This window comes from Lonchura striata, chromosome 36 (genome assembly GCF_050655825.1).
Source record: "Lonchura striata isolate lonStrDom1 chromosome 36, ASM5065582v1, whole genome shotgun sequence".
Classification (NCBI taxonomy): domain Eukaryota; kingdom Metazoa; phylum Chordata; class Aves; order Passeriformes; family Estrildidae; genus Lonchura; species Lonchura striata.
Genome location: NC_140738.1, coordinates 11,427,314 through 11,452,303, shown reverse-complemented (window position 1 = coordinate 11,452,303; position 24,990 = coordinate 11,427,314). Strand labels below are relative to the sequence as shown.

The 24,990-nt window shown below is 51.7% G+C and overlaps 1 protein-coding gene and 1 pseudogene across 2 annotated transcripts in view; both read left to right on the top strand.

The window, feature by feature from the left end:
• LOC146764162 (uncharacterized) overlaps positions 1-24,990 on the top strand; it is a 233,780-nt pseudogene that overhangs the window by 187,310 nt on the left and 21,480 nt on the right. The gene's annotated exons all lie outside the window — the stretch shown is intronic.
• LOC146764165 (olfactory receptor 14A16-like) lies at positions 12,562-13,916 on the top strand. Its single transcript, XM_085565584.1, has one exon. It carries the CDS (start codon positions 12,596-12,598, stop codon positions 13,526-13,528), a length of 933 nt encoding a protein of 310 aa, XP_085421710.1. The 5' UTR covers positions 12,562-12,595; the 3' UTR covers positions 13,529-13,916.

The following is a 24,990-nucleotide window of genomic DNA, read 5'->3' as shown; positions in this document are numbered from 1 at the left end:
TTTGCATATGGAATGGAAAGGTATGGAAAATACTACCAGATATCCCCCAAGAATCCACAGATCCTCCACAATATGTTCCCAAACCATAAATTCCACCTCAAATACCTTCTAAATAGTGGGATTTTTGACATGTCTGGTCAATAATCTTTTTAGCCATTTTTAAAGTGTTTTTAAGTGATAAAGACAAATCAGAAGAAAATTGGGGCCAAACCAAAACCAGAGACCCCTTGAGCATCCTCTGAGCACTGGACAAAACAAACTCAGCAGAAATTAAACTTAACCCTCCATAAAATGCCTTGAGGAAGATTTGCTCTTCCCACAAGTCACTTGTGATGGAAACCCAAACAAATCCCAAACATTAATAAACCAAGAACAGAAGCAATTCCAAAATTCATCAGTTCCAGCACAGCTCCAACTCATATGCAGGCAGGTTCCAAAAAAAGAAACATGGAAATTTGGCCCAATAAAGATTATTAAAAGGAAGGAAAAGGTCTGTGTAGCTGTTACAAAGGCAACAAGGACAAAGAAAATAATGATTCTCCCCCCAAGCCTCTGAATTCGGGAGTTACTTGGGAATTTAGCTACTTGAGCCAGGCTTCTTGTAGGATTTTAGTAGTCTTGTGTTCCTCACCGTTTGGTGAATGATCCTTGTCATTATCACTGGTATCATTTGTTCCCTTTCTTCCAGTGATTTTAACAAACTTTTCAGGGAAGGACAAGAAAATATTTTCTTTACACTGACCACCCACAACACCCTCATAAGCTCTCCCAAAAGTCGCTCAGAAGAAGCTGCATCCAAGTTTCCAAGTGTTCCTTCAGAAAGAACCACAACCTCCTTAGAGGAGGGAACCAGGCTGTTGTCAAAGGAACTTGGGGTCAGACAACAGTGTCCTGAACTCACTGTGCCAAAATAATGTTGCAATCTGGTTAATAAAATAATTAGAAAGATGCCTCTGCCCCAATTCAGGTGCTAAGGAGACCAAATCCAAAGTGGATTTTATTGTACAGTAAATGTGAGGTAGAGAGAGAGATGGAAAGAAAGAGAAAAGGGGGGAAAGCAAGGGAGAGACAGGGACAGAGATCTCCCCTGAAGTGGGGCAAGTGTGACATTGTCCCCTGTGTGCGTGGCCTTCCCAGGGTGGGGGTTTTACACCGGAGCCAGTTTGGGTAAGGGGGGTGGTGTTCACCCCCCACCCCGAGCAGGGATTGCCTCACTGTTTCAGGTTACAGTGTCAGATGTAACCAAAAGTGTTTTCAGTCCCCATCTCCATAAACTGTTATCAACAGGTGGGGCAGTGTTCTTTATCTCTTCCATGGCTCAGCCCTGATAATGCCCTGCAGGGGCCATCTTCTGTTAATGGGCCATTGAGTGTCACTGCAGGACTGATAAAATTACATCATCCCATTGTGGGATGCTCCGCCCAGGGGGAGGAACCAAGCATTCCTACCTGGATATAATCTCACCCTTGGAACACCACGACCACATTGCCTACTGCATTCCCAGAGGACAAGAGCTCCATAAGCACCACTGGACCTTCAGAGGAAGACCAGACCCTTCTACAGGATCACCGCTTTGACAGAATCACGTTCATCACTCCAGCCGGACTGCAGCCACCATTTCATCAGACAGCTACCACCACCCTGACCAACGGGTTGTCATGTTATATCCTGACTCTGTCAGATTAAGCCAGTGTTTCTGTATCATTGTTTGGATCTTAATCTTCTTATTCAATTGTCATTCTGGCTTAGACTGTCCCCCTGGTTTGCTTTGAAGCCAGTACAAAATTCACTGTGCTCATCCCTTGTTTTCCTCCCAAAACAGGATTTCCCGTACCCAAACATTCGCCAGATGGACGAGAAGGTTGCGAGGAAGAGGAAGATGCCCTGGGACACTGAGTCAGGTGAGGAGGAAGTCAGTGCCCCTTTCCCCCTCTCTCCTGCTCCATCTCCCAGCCCAGCCTGGCCCCCAGCTGCAGGACAGCCCCGCTGCCGGTGCCCTACTGCTGGGGGCACTCAGGGGGGATCTCCTTGACCTTCCCTGTGGCACAGAGGCAAATCCCATCCTCTCCTTGTCCTTCCTCCCCCAGAGCAGGAGCTGCGGATGGAGACCAGGAAAGACAAATCCCTGCAGCAGAACCTAATGGAAGAGGCTGTTTTGAGCAACTCCACAGCGCAGGAATCCAACAGGGAGGAAAATCCCTGGAGATCTCACAGGAGGAGGGGCTGCAAGCCCAGCCCAGGATGCTCTGAGGAGGAAAGACCCACTCTAGGCCAGGAAGGTGGGCAGAGCTTCAGCCAGATCTCGGAGCTGGTGGTCCCTGAGAAGCTTCCTGATGGGGAGAAGCCCTACAAGTGCTCAGAGTGTGGGAAGAGCTTCAGGAAGAGCAACAATCTGAAACGACACCTGATGATCCACACCGGGGAATGGGCCTACGAGTGTGGGGAGTGTGGGAAGGGATTCAGCTGCAACTCCCATCTTGTCAGGCACTTACACATCCACACTGGGGAGAGGCCCTACAAGTGTGGGGAATGTGGGAAGGGCTTCAGCTGGAGCTCTGACCTCATCATCCACCAACGCATCCACACTGGGGAGAGGCCCTACATGTGCCCCACTTGTGGGAAGAGGTTTCAGAGCAGCTCAAATCTCCTCCTGCATGAGCGGATTCACACCGAGGAGAGGCGCTTCCTCTGCCCCGACTGTGGCAAGGGCTTCAAGCACAACTGCAATCTTGTCAGCCACCAACGCATCCACACTGGAGAGAGGCCCTACTTGTGTCCCCAGTGTGGGAAGAGCTTCACCTGGAGCTCTGACTTGACCAAACACCAACGGAGCCACCAGTAAGGGAACTCCTGAAAATTCCCCAGCTGCAGGAAGAGCTTTGTGCACTGGTCCAGTTTCATCCCCCATTGGAGGACCCTGTTAGGGATAGCCCTGGTGATCAATGTTCCCTGTGATCCATGCTGGGAAGACACCTGTCCCTTTTCCTGCCCCTGCCAATGACCTGATGTGGGATAGAAGAACATGAGGGTCTGGCCATGGCCCTGTCACTACATTCACTCCCACCTCAGGTCATTGCCAGGGGCAGGAAAGGGACTCTGTCTCTGTCTTTACCTGAGGAGAAGGGTGTCCTTTCCATGCAGGAGGAAACACGTGGCCAGGAAGAGACAGTCATTGGTGATGTAGTTTTCTGTGGAAATAGTTTTTCTTATCCCTTCTGTTATCAATATTGCTTCTGTTCCTGTTTGGTCCTGGTCTTGTTGCTGTTCCCAATAAATTGTTCTTATCCCAGCCTGGGATCTTTCCCTTTTTTCCTTCAATGGATGGTGGGAAGGCAACGAGCGCCAGCAGGGTTTTAGCGAGAGCAGGAAATTGGGGAATCCTATTCCTGAACCCTGGCCCCTGGAAATGGAGCATCCCAGCTGGTGCCAGCCCTGGTGGCCATGGCAGCAGCCTTGGGAGCGGGTCCCTGGCTGGGGCTGAGGGAACCTCTTCACTCTGGTGCCCAGGGACAGGAGTGGAGGGAGCGGCTGCAGCTGAGTCGAGGCAGGCTTAGGTTGGATCCCAGGAAAAGTTTTTTGCCCAGAGGCTGCTGGGGCACTGCCCAGCCTCCCCAGGGAAGGGTCCCAGCTCCAGGGCTCTCTGAGCTCCAGCAGCGTTTGGACAGTGTTGCCAGGCCCAGGCTGGCAGTGTTGGGGTGTCCTGTGCAGGGCCAGCAGTTGGACTCGAGGATCCTGATGGGTCCCTCCCAGCTCAGCCAATTCTGTGGTTCTGGGATCCATGACCCTGGGGATGGGAGTGCCAATGGTTGCCATGGCAACGGGCTCCAGGCCTGAGCTGGTGTCCATGGCAACCACCCTTGGCATGGGGTCTCCATGGAGCTGCCCAGGGACTGACCATAGCAACAGGGGCTGGGGATGGTTGCCATGGAAACTGACCATAGCAACAGGGGCTGGGGCTGGTTGCCATGGAAACTGACCATAGCAACAGGGGCTGGGGATGGTTGCCATGGAAACTGACCATAGCAACAGGGGCTGGAGATGGTTGCCATGGAAACTGACCATAGCAACAGGGTTTCCTGGTGATGGTTGCCTCCTTAGAATGAGATTTGTCACAGGATCTCAGAGGGGTTCCATGGGGACTTTCCAAGAGTCTCCAGTCTGTTCAAGAGCTGGAATGTCACACACAGAGACAGGGGCTCCATGGAGACCTCCCAAGGGTTTCTGGGGATGGCAAAGAGCCGTGTGGTCAGAGGCAGTCACAGCCATTCCATGGTGACATCCCAGGGCAACCTTGGGCTGCAAAGGCACCGATCTGTCACAGGCACTCACGGGGGCTCCACGGTGACATCCCAGGAGTCCCCAGGCTGCCAAAGAGCCAGGATGTCACACACACTCCTGTCATGTGCAGAGTGGGAGCTTCAGGCAAAAGCTTTATTTCATTATTGGAGAAACTCCTGCTGAGTCATGAGATGGAGACACCCCGCAGCCACCATGTGTTCTAAAAGCCCTGCAGAGCCTCCAGACTTCTACAATTCCTTTTAACAGAGGAGACTTGGAGTGACTGGATCCAGACCCAGCCCCAGAATTTGTCAAAGGTTTATGTATAAATGATTGGACAGGTAGAATTGAACAATTTGTCAATGCAATTTTTCCTACAGGATTAATGATGGAATACCAGATATATTTATATAAATACAATCAGATCATGACTAGACAGTAAGCTCTTAACCAGAGTTATTTACTCCACAGTCCAGAATCTATAACAATTATAGGATATTCTGCTCTAGGAAGCAATTTTGAAGTCAGCAGGGCCTTGCTGGAGTTGTTTGAGCCCATTGCAGGCAGAGCCTCCTGCTCCGGCAGGAACTGCCTTTCCTGTGCCAGGAGCAGGGCAGGTCCCGCTGCAGGAACAGCCCCAGGCCAGCCCCAGCACAGGGAAGGCCTCGGGCACAAGGGCAGAGTGCCGTGCTGGGAGCTGTGCCAGGGACAGCCCAAGGCACCAAAGGCACCTTGGCAGCAGCAGCTGCTTGCAGGGCATGGCCAGAAGCCTCCCTTGCAACCCGGCCTGGTGGCCAGCGCTGCAGAGCTTCTGCCTCAGGGCTCATTTCTGGCTGGGCTCTGAAAAGCCACTTCTGCTCCAGGAGCCTGACTGGGAAGCCATTGGCCCAGCACCTTGGGGACAACATATAAACAACATAACTCTTCATTCCAGCAGAGACAAGGCAGGGGCAGAGGAAAGGGGAGAGCCAGGCCCAGGGGACAGGGCTGCCATGGTGATGGCTGTGAGGTCACTGCCCCTGCAGCAGCCTGGCTGCCCTCAGCAGACGTTCTGGTCAGAAGAGTTGTGAGGGCACCCAGCACATCCGAGAACCCACACAACAGGAATTCCATCCTTGGGGAGGGGAGGGGATTTCACTGGGTCAGGTTGCACACACTCCCTGATTTTTGAGCATTCCTGGGATGGGAAATCCACTTCTCTGGAAAAACATTTGCCATTTTGTGCCACTCTCATCACTGTAAATATTTCCTCCTTCTAACAAATTTAAATCCACTCTCATTCAGTTTAGAGATATTTACCATTGTGCTGTCACTGCTAGACTTGGGAGAAAATAACTTTGATAACTATTTTTCCATTTTCACAGATCTTGGGGAGGACCCAAATATCTCCCAAGATGGGGTTTGAAGGCGTAATCACATAACCAGCAGGTAGAGGCTGCAGGCTCTGGGTTCAGTTGTGTGCAGACTGAGGACAGAACAGGAGTAGCCTGGGAAGGATTGAAGGGTGGTTCCACAGATGCTGGAGTTTTATTTCATTGTATAAAACAGCCAGAAAAGAAATAATGGCACCAAAGGTGTAGAGTGCCCCTGCCCAATGAGGTGGGAATTTTACCCAGACACAGCATCCGGCGAGAGCGTGACTTAAAGAAGTTTCCACCCCTCCACACTGTGAGGTTTGCCCCTGAAAGCCCAGGAAAAGACACTCTACCCTATCTGATCAAATGAGGAATGGCCCCAGAATGTTCTTCTTTTTCTGTACCCTTATTGGCTTAAATTGTGCTGCAATGTCCCCACTGTAGTTTTTTCCATTGATTGTCCTCCTCAATCCACCCCTTTGCAGTCTCCTGCTCCTCTTAATATTGGACCTTGATCCTAAACTCCACCCCTACCCTGTAATATAAAAGTCTTGACCCTACCACCTCGTTTCTTGTGTTGGTCCCTGGGAAAATGAAGAATCCTCAGTTTTCTAAAGCAAGACCTGTCCTGTTGCCTTCCTTTCCCTGTTGGTCATTGGTGTCTGCCTGAGGTCTGAGACTCTGGGGCCTGGGGCAGTTGTTGCGCCCTTTGCAGCGGCAGAACACAACAGTGCTTTCCTCCCTATGGAAAAAAGAACCATCCTTATCTATGCAGAAATTGCGGGAATTGGGCTTCCAACTCCCAAATTTCCTATATCCAAGGGTTGCTTTCAGACAAAAGCTACCAGGAAAGAGAGGTCTGGCTGCCCTTGGCCCCTGGTGGCTGCCTTTCATCTGCCCCTCTAACGCTGGTGTTCCGTGCTTTCCTTCCTTTGGAAAGAACCATCCTCCTCCAAGTGTCCATGTCTAAAATTGGGATTCCACCTATAAAATTCCCTATATCCAAGGGTTGCTCCCAGACAAAATCTGCCAGTACCATCAAGTCTGTCTGGCCTTGGCCTCTGGTGGCTGCCCCCACCACACTGGGGCTCGGTTCTTTCCTTCCCATGGAGATCACTGTGACACTGTGGGCACCTCATGGAACCAAGGGGATCATTGTGGCACCACTGGAGCCCATGGAACCAAGGGGCCATGGTGACACCGTGGGGCTTCATGGACCCAGAGATCATTATGACTCTGTGGGGCCTGATGGAACCATGGAGACCATTCCAACCCTTCAGGGCCTCATGTCACCAAGGGGGCATTGTGACACCTCAGAGCCTCCTGGAAGCAAGGGACCATTGGGACACTGTGGGGCCCCATGGAACTGAGGGAACATGGACCAGGTCTGGCTGGCTTGGCCTCCCTGTGGCCACCTGACAGGTCTGGCTGATCTTGGGATGTCAAGGGCTGCCTCTCATCAGCTCTGGGAGTACTGGGGCTCTGTGCTTTCCTTGCTTTGGAAAAGAACTGTCCCTCTCTTAACATACCCATTGTCAAAATTGGTACTCTCCATAAAAAATTTCCTATATGCAAGGCTATCTTGCAGAAAAAAACCTGCCAGTTCTGGCTGGCCATGTCCTCTGGTGATTATCTCTCATCCACCCGGGGAAACACTAGGGCTCTGTTCCTTTATTCCTATGGAAAAGAACAGGTCTTCATGTCCAGGAACCATGGCCAAAATTAGAATTTGCCCCCCAAATTCCATATATCCAAGGAGTGCTCCCAGACAAAAGTAGCCAGGACAGGCAGGTCAGGCTGGTCCTGTTCTCTGGTGATTTTCTTAGACTCTGAGCCGAATGTTTTCATTTGAAAACACCTTGGAGAGTGCCCAGAGATCTCCCAAGGAGGGGTTTTGAGGCCTCGGGCACATGGCCACTACAACAAAGGAGCTCTGTGCTCTGTGCTGCTGTGGTGGTTTTGCATCACAGAAGTGATGTCCTGAGAGAAGCTGCTAGCAGTTTCCTGTGTGTCTGACAAAAACCAATCAGTAATTAGCTTTGAGAGCTGACAGTCTGTTAAAGCACTAAGGAAGCTGCAGACGCCTCTGTGCAGACCAAGTTACAGATGAGAAAGCCTGGCTGGGTCTCTCTCCCTTCTGGCCCCACAGAGGTGCTGAGGCCGGCCCAGCCCCGTCTCGGCCGTGGGGCCGGGCGGCTCCTGCCGTGGGGCCGGGCCCCTTCCCAGGGAGCCGCCAGGCGCCATCGGCTGCCGGGCAGGGCAGGGGAGGCCGCGGGGCCGAGGCCGGGCCGTGGCTGCGGGTGCGGACATCTGGCCCTGCCGAGCCCTGCCCCGCCGCTAGCCCGGGCCCGGCCAGGATCCGCCGGGCCCCAGGAGCAGCCCCGGGCCGGGCCGGCTCGGCCAAGGCTCTGCCGCCCTTGGGCTTCGCCCGCAGCCGGTGGGCAGGGCAGGAGAAGCCATCGGCCCCGGCCGTGCTGCTGCTGGGCTCTGGCCTGGCTGCTGAGATCCTGGCCCTGCCCCAGCGCGGCCCAGCCTGACACAGCCCCAGCGCAGCCGCTGCAGAAACCTCCATGGCAAAACAGCTCCGGCCGCAAGCACCGAGCCCGGCCGGGCTCACGGAACCATCTGCAGCCCCGGGAGATATTGACTCTGCCAGTGCTGCCATCCTCCCTCCAGTGAGAGAAAAGGACACAGGGCAGGCACACAGAGGAGCAACATGAACACACCGAGGGCAGGGAAGAGGAAGTTGAGTCCCAGATGGGAGGGATGAGGAGATGCCTTGATCTTGGGGCTGGAATCCTCTGCTAAAGCTGTGGAGAAGGATGTCATTGATATATCAGACTCTCTTTTTCCCTATAATGCATTGAAAAGTATGGGGAGATAACTTGCTCAGCAAAGGCCTCCATGGTAAAGTGAGCAAATGTTGCAGTAGCTGTGATCCCATGAGAAGTTTGAACAGAGAAAGGGAGAAGAGTGATGAGACCCTGTGCCCTTAGGGAGAGAAGAAGACCTCTGTTCTCAGAAATAAAGATGATTTCAGAAATAGATGAAGAGAACCTTTGCTCTTAAACAGCTCATCTTGAAACTAATACCCCATAATTTGGCATGGCCCATAAACACAGCTGTGGAAAAAGGTGGAAAAAGATGGGAGGGAGTTCACAATTGCAGATTTCTCCAGGCAGCTGCTATTTGTAGAAGTGAAAATCCATGAGATAACTGTTGTCTTGTGGAGAAGTCTCCATAACATTAACAAGAGGCACTTCTCTCCCTAAGTGAACTGCAGAAAAACTGTTCTAGAGGTGGTAAACTGACTGAAAATTTTAGGTTTTGTCTCTTTACATTGTCAGATTGTATAGACAGAGGAAGTGTTCTGAAAGTTTACTTCTGATTCTTATTACTCTTTCTTTTAGTTTCTGTTAACAAACTTTTCTTTATACTCTTAAAGTTTTGATCCCACTTTGCCTTTCTCCTAATCCTATCTCACAGCAAGAAATGAGTAAGAATATTCTAGTGAAAGCACTGGTAATAAGCCAACACAGAACCCATCACACTAATTGATGCATTGGCTGAGAAATCTCATAGTGGCAAACCAAAACCACTACAAAAACTTCCTGATGAACTGCCCCAGACAAGAGAGAAATCAAGGCAGAGCCATGGTTTGTCAGGGCTTGCTTGATCCCTGTGGTGCATTTGGAGCTGAGCCCTGCAACCTCAGAGCCTGAGAGGAGTTTGCATAAACCTTTCCAGGAGTTAGAGTCAGAGGAAACACCCAAAGTGTCACCAAACATTAATGGGACACACTGAGGTCCATCCCTAACACAGGCTCCTCATGGTCTCTATGGAGGAGAGAACTGGAGGCCAGGATGGCACAAAAATCTCTCAGAGACTCAAAATGGCACAAATACCTCTCAGTGTAGAAAGGACAATCCAAAGTACCTCAAAAAAGTTGAGTATCTCAAAGTATTAATGATCTCCACTGAGTGTCAATTCAAAGCACACAAGGGACTCATTAAAACAGATAATTTGAGGCTGAGACTGCACTGTCTCATAAAGTCTGTATCAAAAGGGAAACACCAAGTACCTTACAAGAACTGAAGTACCTTGAAGCATTAATGAGCCCAATGAGTGTTGTTACTGACAAAGACTCTGCAGGGACTAATTAAAGCAGATAATTGGAGGCCATGATTGCAGAAACCTCTCAAAGACTCCAAGGCAAAAGCAAAAGCCAAAGTCCTTTGCAAAACCTGCAGTCCCTGGGAGCATGAAGGAGCCCCCAGGGCCATTCCTGACCAAGGCTCCCCAGGGACTCCTTCCAGCAGATCCTTGAGGCCACTGGGATGTGGGCTAGGGGGGGATGCTGAGGGCAGGAGCAGGGGCTGACAGTGCCCAGCCTGGCTGGGGCTGTGCCAGGAGGCCCCAGGGCCTCAGGACAAGGTGTCTCCTCACAGCCCTTGGTGGCACAGACCCTGCTGTGCCCCAGGGCACCAAGACTTGGCTTCTTTTTGTCCCCACCTGGCATCAGTGCCTCCAGTTCTCTGCTCTGCCTGGGGCCTGGGGACACTTTCTCAGTCGTGTCCCTCAGTGGGACCCATTAAAAGTCCAAGAAACTTTGGAGTTGGATTCTGACTCGGAGTTCTGCAGAGGTTTCTGCAGCTCCCTCTCAGGGCCTGATGTTCAGGGCTGAGCACAAAGCCCCAGAGGGTCATTAAAGTCCTTGTGCTGTGTCTGTGCTGCTGAGCTGGGCCAGGCTCCTGGCACAGAGGGTGATGCTGGTAACCAAGCAGAGCTTCAAAAGCACATTTCTCTTGCTGAGCAGCTCTTCTCCCAGCCCAGCAGGGCTGGGGCACTGCCTGCAGCCAGCCCGGGCACAGCACAGAGGCACAGAGAGCTTCAATCAGTCAGGGCTGGGAAGGGGCTGAGAAGTGCCTGGGGCAGAATCACTGCCAGCCCTTGGCACAGGAACCTCTGGCTGCAGGACAATGCAGCTGCAGCTCCTGGAGAGATCTCCTAAAGCTGGAACATGCCAATGCCCACAGAGTCTGTGAGTGCATTCTCTGCTCATCTCTGTGCAGAGCAGCCAGGGGTGCCCAGGGCTGTCCTGCAGAGCAGGGTCCTGCAGCCCAGGGCGCTGTGCTGGGCCAGGGACTCTGCTGCCTGCCAGGGACAGCTCTCAGCCGGCCCTGGAGCTGCTCCCAGCGCTGGCCAGGAGCTGTTGGGGGAAGGAGCCACCCTGAGCAGGGCAGGTGCTGCTGCTGAGAGGGGCTGGCTGGGGCAGGGCTGCTCCCAGCTCCAGACCAGCCTGGGCACAGCTCCGGAGGACACTTCCCAAAGAAGGTAAGCCTGGGATTGCTGTAAAGGTCAGGAGCTTTCCTGAGAGTATTTTCTATTTCCTGCTTGGTGCAGGATGGGAATGTTGGGGTGGTTACATAAAGATTTTTGCTTTTTATACATTTTTCATATACTGTAGCTCTGTAAGTTACTATTTTATAATTATAAAATTATAATCCTTACTTAGCTCTATTAAACTCTTAATTAGCTTTATCAAACTACTATTATGTACTCATGTAACTGTAATCTTTGCTGACACTAGTATGTTTCCTACCTTTCTCTTAGATTTTAGTACAATAAATTGACTGTCTAAATACATTCCTGAAATACTGTATAGTCTTATTATGAGGAAGAGTGTCTACAAGAAGAATATTTTGGTATTTGACCACAATATGAAGAGTCATAACTAAAACTGGGGCAAAGAAGTCCTCGGACTTACTGGAATGTGTTGATACAGGGGTGTGGAATTGAGGCAACTGAATCTCCTACTGGACGTTCCTGTTAAATATCCTAATTAATTAACCCTAATGAACTTTTGAAATCAGGGGCTGGGTGTTCCTCATCCTCACTGGGACACCTGGAAACTTCCAATAAAGGTCTGTTTTTTACTTTACTGTTCTAACACTGTTGCAAGGGCACTTTTTTTGTCTTTTGATTATAGGTAGCGGGGGGTTGAGAGAAGCAGAACAGAAATTGTAATCCCAGAATCAGAGCACATTCTGAGTTGAAAGGGACAGACAGGATCATCAAAGGAATGTTTGAACATTTACAGAGACTCCAGAACTGTGACTTTGGGTGGTCAGTCTCTCTGCTGGGAGCCTCCCAAAGGGCCTTCAGCCACTCCTCAGCCCTGGGTAGCAGCAGCATCACCTCTGCAGGGCCCAGCAGGGCTCTCCTGAGCTGCCCTTGCCCAGCTGCACACAGAGCCTGCCCCAGCCAGGGCCCTGCACACAGGCAGGTTTCTGTAGGGCCGGGCCAAGGGCACACAGGGTGGGATGGGCTCTGTGAGCGCTGGCAGGGACAAGGCACCTCTCAGGAGGGGATGTCCAGGCCCAGGGAGATGCTCAGGGAAGCAGAGGGGGCTGAACAGAGCAGTGCTGGGGGAACAAGCCCATCCAGCCCCTCACCTTCCCTCAGCCACAGGGAATCCTTTGCCTCTCACATCTCTCAGTGGCAAACTCTGAGTGCAGCAGGAATGCTGGGGATTTCTGACCTCAGAGAGCATGCAATGGTGAGTGGGTAGGAAAACAATTCATACAACCAACTCCTCCAATCCTTTTGATCTGGGAGTGCAGATGGTACCAAGGTTTTCTGCATTAGGAGTGATTCCCGTGACAAATCCTGAATATCCAGCCTTGTCCCTCTGCCACAGGGCCACAAACCCAGGGCAGCAGGGCAGGGATGGCTCCTTGAGAGCCCCCACATACAGCCCTTGCTGCTCCTGGCACACTCAGCCAGCACAACTGGAGCTCAGGCAGGGACCTGGGTGAAGGTTTTCCCAGAGCAGGAACAAGGGTGGGTGAGTCCCAGCAGGACAGGCTGCAGGGAATGGCCCAGGTTTGGCTCCAAGCAGCCTCTCCTGACTTGTCCCTGTCCTTTCTCCATGAACAGGTGCCCATGTGCAGCCACAGCAAATGTCCAACAGCAGCTCCATCAGCCACTTCCTCCTGCTGGCACTGGCAGACACGCGGCAGCTGCAGCTCCTGCACTTCTGCCTCTTCCTGGGCATCTCCCTGGCTGCCCTCCTGGGCAACGGCCTCATCATCAGCGCCGTAGCCTGCGGCCACCACCTGCACACGCCCATGTTCTTCTTCCTGCTCAACCTGGCCCTCAGCGACCTGGGCTCCATCTGCACCACTGTCCCCAAAGCCATGCACAATTCCCTCTGGGACACCAGGAACATCTCCTACTCAGGATGTGCTGCTCAGCTCTTTTTCTTCATCTTCTTCACTGGGTCAGAGTATTTCCTCCTGACCATCATGTGCTACGACCGCTACGTGTCCATCTGCAAACCCCTGCACTACGGGACCCTCCTGGGCAGCAGAGCTTGTGTCCACATGGCAGCAGCTGCCTGGGCCAGTGCCTTTCTCAATGCTCTGCTGCACACAGCCAATACATTTTCCCTGTCCCTGTGCCATGGCAATGCCCTGGGCCAGTTCTTCTGTGATATCCCCCAGATCCTCAAACTCTCCTGCTCCAAATCCTATCTCAGAGAACTTGGGATAATTACTGTTACTGTGTCTCTTGGATTTGGTTCTTTTGCATTCATTGTTTTCTCCTATGTGCAGATCTTCAGGGTTGTGATGAGGATCCCTTCTGAGCAGGGACGGCACAAAGCTTTTTCCACCTGCCTCCCTCACCTGGCTGTGGTCTCTCTGTTCACCAGCACTGTCATGTTTGCTCACCTGAAGCCCCCCTCGATGTCCTCCCCATCCCTGGATCTGTCAGTGTCAGTTCTGTACTCGGTGGTGCCTCCAGCCCTGAACCCCCTCATCTACATCCTGAGGAACCAGGAGCTCAAGGCTGCAGTGTGGAGACTGATGCCTGTATGCTTTCAGGAACATTAAACTGCTGGCCAATTTCTGAGTATCACTTGTAATAAAAATTATCTTTGATACTTCTTGCTGTTTTCCTCTTGGACGTTCTTTTTCATTGTTTTACATTTTAATGCTGTCCACAAAGAAATGTCATTCCTTGTGCCATTTCTCATTTTGTTTCTTTCCACCTTCCCTGTGGCCACAGACTGTGTCAATGAGGGCCTGTGACTTTGAAGGAATTAAAGGATGTCCCAGCAAAGTTTTCTGCAGAGATGCCCGTTCATTGTCTTCTCTGGAGCTGCAGCAGCAATGTCTGTGTGCAGAGCTGGGGCAGATCAGGGCTGGCACAGCAGCTCTGCTCCTGCTGGCCACACCATTCCTGATCCAGGCCAGGAGCCATTGGCCTTCTTGGCCACCTGGGCACTCTGCTGGCTCATGTCCAGCCTGCTGTCCATCAGTCCCTGCAGGTACCTTTCTGCCTGGCTGCTGTCCAGCCCCTCTGTCCCCAGCCTGTAGCACTGCAGGGGTTTTTGTGGCCAAAGTGCAGGACTTGGCACTTGGACTTGTTAAACCTCACCTTGTTGGATTTGGGCCCTGGATCCAGCCTGTCCAGGGCCCTGTGTAAAGCCCTCCTACCCTCCAGCAGATCAATACTCGCAGCCAACTTGGTGTCACCTTGATTCCATGAGGCCCAGAGTGTCCCAATGGTGTCCATGATTCCATGAGGCCTCCCAGTGTCACAATGTCCCTTTGGTTCCATGGGACCCTTGGTGTCACAAAGTCCCTTGGATCCTTGGGCCCTGCAGTGTCACAATGTCACCGTGGTCCCCAAGGCCCTGCAGTGTCACAATGGATCCTTGGTTCCATGAGGTCTGGCAAGGCAGCAATGCTTTCCTTGATCCCTCAGTGTCACAGTGACCCCTTGGTTCCAGAAGGCCCTGCAGAGTCACCGTGGCCTCTGTGGTCCCACCAGGACCCAGACTGTCGCAATGCACTCCTTGCTTCCATTCAGCCCCACAGTGTCACAGTGTCCCCGTGGCTCTGTGGTGCCATGTCACACACAGTGTCACCATGGTCCTCTCAGTGCCACCAGGCCCTGCAGTGTCACAATGGCCCCTTGCTTCCCCAGGGCCCTGCAGTGTCACAATCATCAGAGAATCCACGAGGCTGAAAAGGGACTTGGAGAGCATCAAGTCCAACCTGGGACCCAACAACACCTTGTCACCCAGACCATGGCCCTGAGTGCCACATCCAGTCTTTCCTGAAACACTTCCAGGGACAGTGACTCACCCACCTCCCTGGGCAGCCCATTCCAATGCCCAATGCCCCTTTGTGTGAAGAATATTTCCTGATGTCCAACCTAAACGTCCCCTGGTGCAGCTGAAGGCTGTGTCCTCTTGCCCTGTCCCTGTTCCCTGGGAAAAGAGCCCAACCCCCACCTGGCTGCACCCTCCTGTCAGGGATTTGTGGAGGGTGATGAGGTCTCCCCTTATCCTCCTCTTCTCCAGGATCAACAACTCCAGCTCCCTCAGCTACTTCTCACAGGATTTGTGCTCCAGACCCCTCACCAGCCTTGTTGCCCTTCTCTGGACATGCTCCAGACCCTCCATGTCTTTCGTAAATTGGGGGTCCAGAACTGGATACAGCTCTCAAGGTACTGCCCAACCAGTGCTGAGCACATGGGAAGAATCACTGCTCTGCTCCTACTGACCACACCATTCCTGATCCATAGGAGTGCCAGGGCTTGGATGAGGGAAATTGTGGAGTGGGGGAAGGGACAAAGTGTAACTGACTGTCAGGCATGAAGGGTCTTGATTTTCACATCTGTTCAAACTGCACTAGAAGGTGCTGAGAGTCAATATCATTTGGACATTGCCAATATCAATCTATAAACAGGAAAAGAAAACAGGACAAAACAATTACATCTGCATTGTTTTCATTACAGTATATTCACTTAGAATACACTTGTGAAATCTGCCTAATTAACCACAGAAGAATTGAAATCTTCAATTATTCCCAGGGGTTTTTCTTCTATGGGCATTTTGAACATATGTTTATGAGCTTTTCCCACTGATTTCCTGTACTGAAGAGCTCAAGAAAAAGAGGCCTCTGGAGGAGTAAAATTCAGCAGCAGCCTCCAAGTGGCTGGGGATCCATCCCCATCAGAGCAGCAATGAGCAGAAATGGGCACAGCTCTGTGGCTGCCCCAGCTCTGGGATGGGCCCTGGGCCTGGAACAGGAGCAGCTCTGGAGGGCCCCAGGGCCGGGGCTCTTGTGCTGGCCTGGGCAGATGGGATGGCAGGAGGGGCTGCAGAGCTCTCAGCACCTCAGGCAGAGGGGAGCAGGGCAGCCAGGGAGCTCCTTTGGCCTTGGCCAAGCCCCTTCCCCCATGGTGGGGCTGAGTCCTGGCTGAGCTGCAGCTGCTGCTGTGCCCTTGGCAGGGGCTGAGGCCGTGGGGCAGTGCCCAGAGCAGCCTGGGTTGAGCAGAGCTGTGGGGCCAGAGCCGGCTGGGCTGTGCTGGGGAGAGGCCCTTGGTGCTGCCCAGAGCTCAGGGCAGCTGGCAGAGCTGGCAGGGAGCTGGGCTGGGCTGGGAGAGCCTGGCACAGGAACCATCAGTGTCCATCTCAGCCTGGCTGAGCGGGCAGGGGCAGGACTCAGCCCAGGCCTTGTGGGGCAGGGCCAGCGCCTGGGCAGGCATTGAAAACAGGCAAGAGCCCGAGAGAGGAGGCTGCTCTGTGCCCTTGGGGCACGGACAGAGCAGGGAGGGGCCCAGGACATTTGTCAGCGCCAGCCTCTGTCTGTGCCAGCCCTGGGCAGCCCTGGCTGCTGAGCCCAGCTCTGCCCTGGGCTGAGTTTGGCTGTGGCCCAGCTCCATCCTCCTGCGGGGCTCAGGGCCTGTTCCCGGCCATGGCCAGCCCTGGCCGCCTCTCTGCTGGCCCAGAGGCCGGCAGAGCCCGGGCAGGGCTGTCTGTGCAGCCCCACAGGTGCCACGGGCTCTGCAGGAGCTGGCAGAGGCTGCCCAGCAGGGAGGCCATGGGGCACAGAGCCCCAAGGCTGCCCAGGGCCCCACGGCACAGGGGCCGTTCCCAGCCGCAATGCTCCTGTCCTGGGCTGGGCTGCACAGGGGCTGTGGCACCATGGCTGGGCCAGCACAGGGCCACCGAGGGGCCACGCAGCCGCTGCCGGGGCTGGCAGCAAGGCCGGGCACAGACAAGGAATTGCTGAGCATGGCCTGCGCTGGCCAGGGCTGCCTGTGCCCAAGGCAGAGCTCAGCTGCCCTTGGGGGCTGCAGGAACACTCAGGAGCCCAAAGAGCCTCCATGGCTGTGCTGGAGACCAAGGCTGGAGCAGGGAAATGCAGGGCTGCTGCGCCATGGGGAGGGCATGGAATTCCAGCACACACCTCAGCTCTCTGATGATCCTGGCACCGTGCTGGGCCCTGTTCCAGACTGGAGCAGAGCAGATGTTGATGGCACAGGAGCCCTGCGGGGCTGGCAGGGACCTGCAGCTTGCAAGGTGCTCTGCTCTCCCTCAGCTCCTCTCGGAGAGATTCAATCCCAGCTCGGCACCTCAGGGCACAAGTGGCACTGCCTGTTCATGGGCACACAGCTGATGTCTGCCTGGAAAGAAGCACAGATTTTATTACTTGTACATTTCACATATTATGGACGCAAATTTTTATTATCTGCGTCTCTTCAGTATTTTAAGAAATACCAAAGTATTCTGTCCAGGAACAGGAATTTTCTTCAAGTGTACTAATGGTAGGAGGAGAAATACTGACATTGCCTTCTACCTGTGTCTCCAATATTCTGTTTATTCCTTCCTCTCCTCTTCCTTCAGGTGTTTCCAGCTCTCCTGTTTAAATTGCCATGTCTAAGGACATCTCTTCACTAGGCCAGCTATATCTATGTACTTCCTGCTGCTCCCAGATTTCTTTCACCAGATGCTTTCTGGTCATTCAAGTCCTTCTCAACTGACTGGTTTCATGCTTTGAGCTTCAGGGAATTGTCCAATCTTTCAGAAGTTAATATAAATATTGTATCAGTCAAAATCCTTATTTGTTAGAGGGATGCCGCGGGAGACAAGACTCATGATATCATGATCATCAAGTCTCAGTTTATTGTGACAGATTACACAGTTTATATATGTTCGTTAATTAGCTCATACATATTGCAAAAGCCAAGCTCATGATTGGTTGCTATGTGACTTGTACTATTATCTTAAAAGTATCTTTATGATCGATACATGCCTGTCCAGCTGGCCTTGCAGTTAGAACAGCTTAGTACCCCTTTGTTCTTCTCTATCTACTTCTACATACCAAGCAGTTTCAATATCCTGCTTTCTGCACACCATCTACTCTTCAGGGCCATGCGAACTTTGCAGCAGTCACGTAGCCCTCCCTATTTGGATTAATTTTACAGTATCATGTCCCTTGTCGTTCAACCATTCCTCTGTCAGGCTCTCTTCATCTCCCCCATTTTCCTTTTGTACAAGAAGGTGTGCATTCAGCATTTTCTGCAAAACCTGCTGCATCAAGCCTTGCAAGCAAGTAAACACACAGGGCAAAACAAGCAAAAGTATCACAATTATGCTTAGAACTATTATGCCATATTTGATGATGTCCCTCAACCATGGTCCGATCCCCAATCCTTTCAGCCAGCCTTCTAAGCCCAATCCGTTCTCCACCTTCAACTCTTGAGTTAGCTCGGTCAATTTTCGTATTTGCTTATGGATGGATGTAGAGTGATCAGATAAGTTCATACAGCACATTCCTTCAAATTCTTCACAACTATGACCTTGGGCTAGAAGAAGTAAATTAGTGGCAGCTGCTCTGTTTTGCAGAACTGCATGACAGATACTACCTATATTTGTGGCAAGCTCACTTAACATTTTAGATGAAATATTAATTTATTTTTCTGTCCAGTAGGCTAGGATTTTTAATTGTGTGAGAGCTTGCACTGAAGCAACTCGTGGGGTGAAAAATGAGGTTAGTATTACAGAAGTGCACCCCACTTCATATTTCTCATGGTTTTGATTGTTCTGTTTAACATGAAAGGAACAAACTTAATTCTAAATACAAACTATATTTATGATAAACTTAATGTTATGCTTTTGATTATCTAATTGATTGTCCCTCTTTTTCTTTTGCCATTGAAAAGCAATGGTAAAATGAACAGAAAAATCACAGGCATTACTAAAACTCATTAAAACTTAGTAAAAAAGTCTATAACATAATTAAAAACACACTTATGAAAAAACCCAAAGTCTACAATCTTCTGTGGGTGAAACACAAATCTTTGCACAATCCACTTTTGCTGTGCATCCTCTGATTTACTTGTGGAGAGATTAGTGTTCTCTTGAAATTGATAAGTGTCCTGGGTTGTAAGATAAGCTTGTATTCCATTTGCCATCTGTCGAAGGCGAACCGGTTGGACAGGTTTTTTGTTATCTCTCTCAGAGACAATGGTTTGTGTATACACCTTCGACTGATTCAATGAAGGGGGTCCCACCCAGAGGGGGGAAGCAGCTCTCTCCCTCTTCTTCGCGGGACTCCGAGAGAAGCAGCTCTCCCTCTTCTTCGCGGGACTCCGAGAGAAGCAGCTCTCTCTCTCTCTCTCTGCGCGGGATTCCCGGGGAAAGCAGCTCTCTCTCTCTCTCTTCGCGGGATTCCTGGGGAAGCAGCTCTCTCTCGCTCTCTCTTCGGCGGCACCCGCAGCGAAGCAGCCGGCGCGTTGAGCCGACGGCGGCGGAGCTCAGAGGCAACCCCGGCGCAGAGGAAGACCGGCCCCACTGCCACCAGATCTTCAGAGGGAAACTATACCCTTCTAGAGATCACCACTGCAGCTACAATTCACCAGCCACTGCAAGGGAAGCAAATTGTCCCAGTAGAACTGATACTGGCACCCCGCAGGTTCTGGACTTTTTTTTTTTCTTTCACTGGTTTTGTTTGTACCGATTGCATTTGCCTTTTTTAAATTGTTGTCTAGTTTTCTCCTAGTAAAGAATTGTTACTCCCACTCCCATATCTTTGCCTGAGAGCCTTTTAATTTAAAGATCCTCGTAATTCAGAGGGAGGGGGGTTTGCCGTTCTCCATTGCACAGGAGGCTTTGCCCTCTTTCACAGACTCCTGTCTTGTCGAACCAAGACAGAATTTTGGCGCATCAACGTGAGGCCCGAGGGCATTGAGAGGGAAAAAAGGATTAACAGTTCTTAAGTAATTTGGTTTTGTTGTGTGTAAAAACATCTTCAGCATCACCATGTGGTCTAGTTTACCTTGGTTTGGGTGGCATGTGATCGTAGCTATACTTTTCCCATTTGCAGACCCTTATCTAAAAATGGGTCCTATAACTAAGGCTACGGTGTCTGTTATCAAGTTTGGCTTCTGGGTTAATTGGGTGAGGAATTCATGGATCTTTAATTTCCTCTGGAAGGCAGGTACATGGATTCATAGCTATCACACGTTAACTGTATGTTTTTGGGGTTACTTTAATAACGGTACCTACTGCGAGGAAATAGCACCTGGGCAAACTTTCTCTCAACCTTTTAACCATCTTTTTGGGTCTGCTCCACCAGTTCTCAAAGGGTTAAGATCCTTTATAAGTGCTAATGATACCATACAATGGGTGGTGTTGCTGATAGTCCTGTTATATTTAGCATTCAGAGATAAGGGAAGATTAACCTGGATAACTACCCTCACACCTACACCACAGACTCGAGATGCTGCTGCTCCAGAGCCTGACCCTGCCCCACAGCCCACCTCAGAAATGAACCGCCCAGATTGGGTGAGGGTTCTGGTTAAGGAGATACGAGAGATGCTGAAGGAGTGCATTTCCCCAGCTGGTGAGAAACCGGCCCTTTGCCTTGAGGAGGGACAGTCTAATAGTACAGCTGTGGAACCCACAGATGTTACAACTGTCCAGGTTCCAGCTGAACCACAAAGGCAGTCACGGTCAGCAGCAGTGGCCCCGGTAGAAACAAGGAAGTCTAAGGTGAAAGCAGAGCACCCTGCAGATAGGGACAGGAATGGAGGAACCTCACAACCCACAGGGGAGCCAGAGATTGCTATCATCACCGAGTCCCTGACGTACGAAAGTCTTCGCAATCTGCATAAAGACATTGTGCGACGAGGGCGTGAGGCTTATGCTACCTGGCTACTCCGGGTTTGGGATCTTATGGGTACAGGCGTGCAGCTGGACGGTGGTGAGGCAAGGAACTTGGGACCCTTGACCCAGGACTCAGGTATAAATCAGGTTTTTGTAAGGGAACCAGGGTCCCTTTCTCTCTGGGAGCGGCTCTTAATGAGTGTCAGGGAGAGGTTTATCCACAGAGAGAGAATGCAAGAGCACCATCATAGAATGCGCTGGAAGACCCTCGAGGAAGGGATCCAACAGCTGAGAGAAGTGGCAGTATTGGAGGTACTCTTTGGGAGGGATGGACGACACAATAATGATCCTGACAAGGTCAGGTGTACGGGACAAATGCTGTGGAGTCTGGCAAATCTTGGGCCATCTCAATACGCCACCTTCATTGCAACGATCAATGCTGACACCCACCGGGAGACAATAGGTTCTGTTGCCAACAAACTTAGGAATTATGAGAGTATGATTAATGGCCCAATGCAGGCTCATATCTCAGCTGTGATTAAGGAGTTTAAAGAGGAGATGAGGGAGGAGATAAGGAAGGTTAATACAGCACCCGTGACAGTCACAGGCCCCAGAATCAGCACCCAACAATCCCCAGCTAGAGAGAGAGGGTACACCCCAAGGGCTAATCTGTGGTTCTTCCTGCGTGACCATGGGGAAGACATGGGGAGGTGGGATGGGAAACCCACTTCTGTCCTGGCAGCACGGGTCCGTCAACTCAAGGAGGGAAACTCTAACCGGGGGAGTTCCACCAAAGTGAAGGTAGCCTCAACCTCCCGTGACCAAGCTTGTGGGTACGATCTGTCAGACCCCCTTGAAGGGACCTCTAGTATGTATGCCCAGGGAAGGAATGATAACCAGTGTTAGAGGGGCCCTGTCTCTAGCCAGGGAGAGGCACGGGAAAACCGGATCTTCTGGACAGTGTGGATCCGATGGCCTGGCACATCAGAGCCACAAAAATATGATGCTTTAGTTGATACTGGTGCACAGTGTACTCTGATACCATCGGGACATGTGGGGGCAGAGCCTGTTTCCATTGCTGGTGTGACAGGGGGATCACAACAATTGACTCTGGTGGAAGCTGAGGTGAGCCTGACTGGGAAGGAGTGGAAGAAACACCCTATAGTGACTGGCCCAGATGCTCCGTGTATCCTAGGCATAGACTTCCTCCGGAACGGATATTACAAAGACCCAAAGGGACTCAGGTGGGCTTTTGGAATAGCCGCTGTAGAGGCAGAAGACATTAAGCAATTGAACACCTTGCCTGGACTGTCAGAAAACCCCTCTGCAGTAGGACTCCTAAGGGTGGAAGAACAACGCGTGCCAATTGCGACCTCGACAGTGCACCGCCGGCAGTATCGGACGGATCGAGATGCCGTGATCCCCATCCACAAAATGATTCGGGAGCTGGAGAGCCAAGGGGTGGTCAGCAAAACCCACTCACCCTTCAACAGCCCCATCTGGCCTGTGCGCAAATCTGACAAAGAATGGAGATTGACTGTGGACTATCGTGGCTTAAATGAAGTGACTCCACCGCTGAGCGCTGCTGTGCCGGACATGCTGGAACTCCAGTACGAGCTGGAGACCAAGGCAGCAAAGTGGTATGCCACCATTGATATTGCTAATGCGTTTTTCTCCATTCCTCTGGCAGCAGAATGCAGGCCTCAGTTTGCTTTCACCTGGAGGGGCGTGCAGTACACCTGGAACCGACTGCCCCAGGGGTGGAAACACAGCCCCACCATCTGCCATGGACTGATCCAGGCTGCACTGGAAAAGGGTGAGGCTCCAGAACACCTGCAATACATTGATGACATCATTGTGTGGGGGAGCACAGCGGCAGAAGTGTTTGAGAAAGGTGAGAGGATCATCCAGATACTACTAGAAGCTGGCTTTGCCATCAAGAAGAGCAAAGTCAAGGGACCTGCCCGAGAGATCCAGTTCCTGGGAGTGAAATGGCAAGATGGACGGCGCCAGATTCCCACTGAGGTCATCAACAAGATCACAGCTATGTCCCCACCAACCAGCAAAAAGGAAACACAAGCTTTCCTGGGTGCCATAGGTTTCTGGAGAATGCACATTCCTGAGTATAGCCAGATTGTGAGCCCTCTTTATCTGGTTACCCGAAAGAAGAATGATTTCCACTGGGGCCCTGAGCAGCAACAAGCCTTCACCCAGATCAAGCAGGAGATCGCTCATGCTGTAGCCCTTGGCCCAGTCAGAACGGGACCAGAGGTCAAGAATGTGCTCTACTCTGCAGCCGGGAACCATGGGTTGTCTTGGAGCCTTTGGCAGAAAGTGCCTGGGGAGACTCGAGGCCGACCACTGGGATTCTGGAGCCGAAGTTACAGAGGGTCTGAAGCCAACTACACTCCCACAGAGAAGGAAATCTTGGCTGCCTTTGAAGGAGTTCAAGCCGCCTCGGAGGTAATTGGCACAGAAACACAACTCCTCCTGGCACCCCGACTACCGGTGCTGGGGTGGATGTTTAAAGGAAAGGTTCCTACTACCCACCATGCCACTGACGCCACATGGAGCAAATGGATTGCCCTCATCACTCAACGCGCCCGTATTGGAAACCTGAATCGCCCTGGGATTTTGGAGATAATTACGAACTGGCCAGAAGGTGAAAACTTTGGTCTCACTGATGATGAGGAGCAGGTACAAGTGACAAGGGCTGAAGAGGCTCCACCATACAACCAACTACCAGCAGAAGAGACCTGCTACGCTCTTTTCACTGATGGTTCCTGTCGCATTGTAGGGATGAACCGGAAGTGGAAAGCAGCCGTATGGAGCCCCACACGCCAAGTTGCACAAGCTACCGAAGGAGAAGGTGGATCGAGCCAACTCGCCGAACTCAAGGCCGTTCAGCTGGCTCTGGACATTGCTGAAAGGGAGAAGTGGCCAAAGCTCTACCTTTATACTGATTCATGGATGGTAGCCAATGCTCTGTGGGGCTGGCTGGGAAGGTGGAGGAAGGCCAACTGGCAACGTAGAGGAAAGCCAATCTGGGCTGCTGATATATGGAAAGACATTGCCTCTCAGGTGGAAAAGCTGACGGTGAAAGTCCGTCATGTAGATGCCCATGTCCCCAAAAGTCGGGCTAATGAGGAGCACCGAAACAACGAGCAGGTAGATCAGGCAGCAAAAATAGAGGTGTCAAAGATAGACTTAGATTGGCACCATAAGGGGGAGTTGTTCCTGGCTCGATGGGCTCATGATGCCTCAGGTCATCAGGGCAGAGATGCCACCTACAAGTGGGCACGAGACCGAGGGGTGGATCTAACCATGGACAGTGTTTCCCAGGTTATCCATGACTGTGAGACGTGTGCTGCCATCAAACAGGCCAAGAGAGTGAAGCCCCTATGGTATGGTGGGCGGTGGTCCAAGTACAAGTATGGGGAGGCCTGGCAGATTGACTATATCACACTGCCCCAGACACGCCAAGGCAAGCGCTACGTGCTGACCATGGTGGAAGCCACCACTGGATGGCTGGAGACTTTCCCTGTACCTCATGCCACTGCCCGGAACACCATCTTAGGCTTGGAAAAACAAGTCCTGTGGAGACACGGCACCCCTGAGAGAATTGAGTCTGACAACGGCACCCATTTCAAGAACAGCCTTATCAACACCTGGGCCAGAGAACATGGTATCGAATGGATATATCATATTCCCTATCATGCTCCAGCTGCCGGCAAAGTTGAACGGTGCAACGGACTCCTTAAGACTACCCTGAAGGCACTTGGTGGGGGAACATTTAGAAACTGGGAAATTAACCTGGCAAAAGCAACCTGGATGGTCAACACCCGGGGGTCTGTCAATCGAGCTGGCCCTGCTCAGTCAGAACCCTTACACGCAGTAGATGGAGATAAGGTCCCTGTAGTACATATGAAAGGTATTTTAGGGAAAACTGTTTGGATTAATCCCACCTCAGGCAAAGACCAACCCATTCGTGGGATTGTCTTTGCTCAAGGACCTGGTTACACTTGGTGGGTAATGCAGGAAGATGGGGAGACCCGCTGTGTACCACAGGGAAACTTGGTCTTAAGAGAGAACTGGGTGTAAGATTTCATGGTGTGCAGATGGAAATAGAATAAGGGGTGGATAATGTCCTGGGTTGTAAGATAAGCTTGTATTCCATTTGCCATCTGTCGAAGGCGAACCGGTTGGACAGGTTTTTTGTTATCTCTCTCAGAGACAATGGTTTGTGTATACACCTTCGACTGATTCAATGAAGGGGGTCCCACCCAGAGGGGGGAAGCAGCTCTCTCCCTCTTCTTCGCGGGACTCCGAGAGAAGCAGCTCTCCCTCTTCTTCGCGGGACTCCGAGAGAAGCAGCTCTCTCTCTCTCTC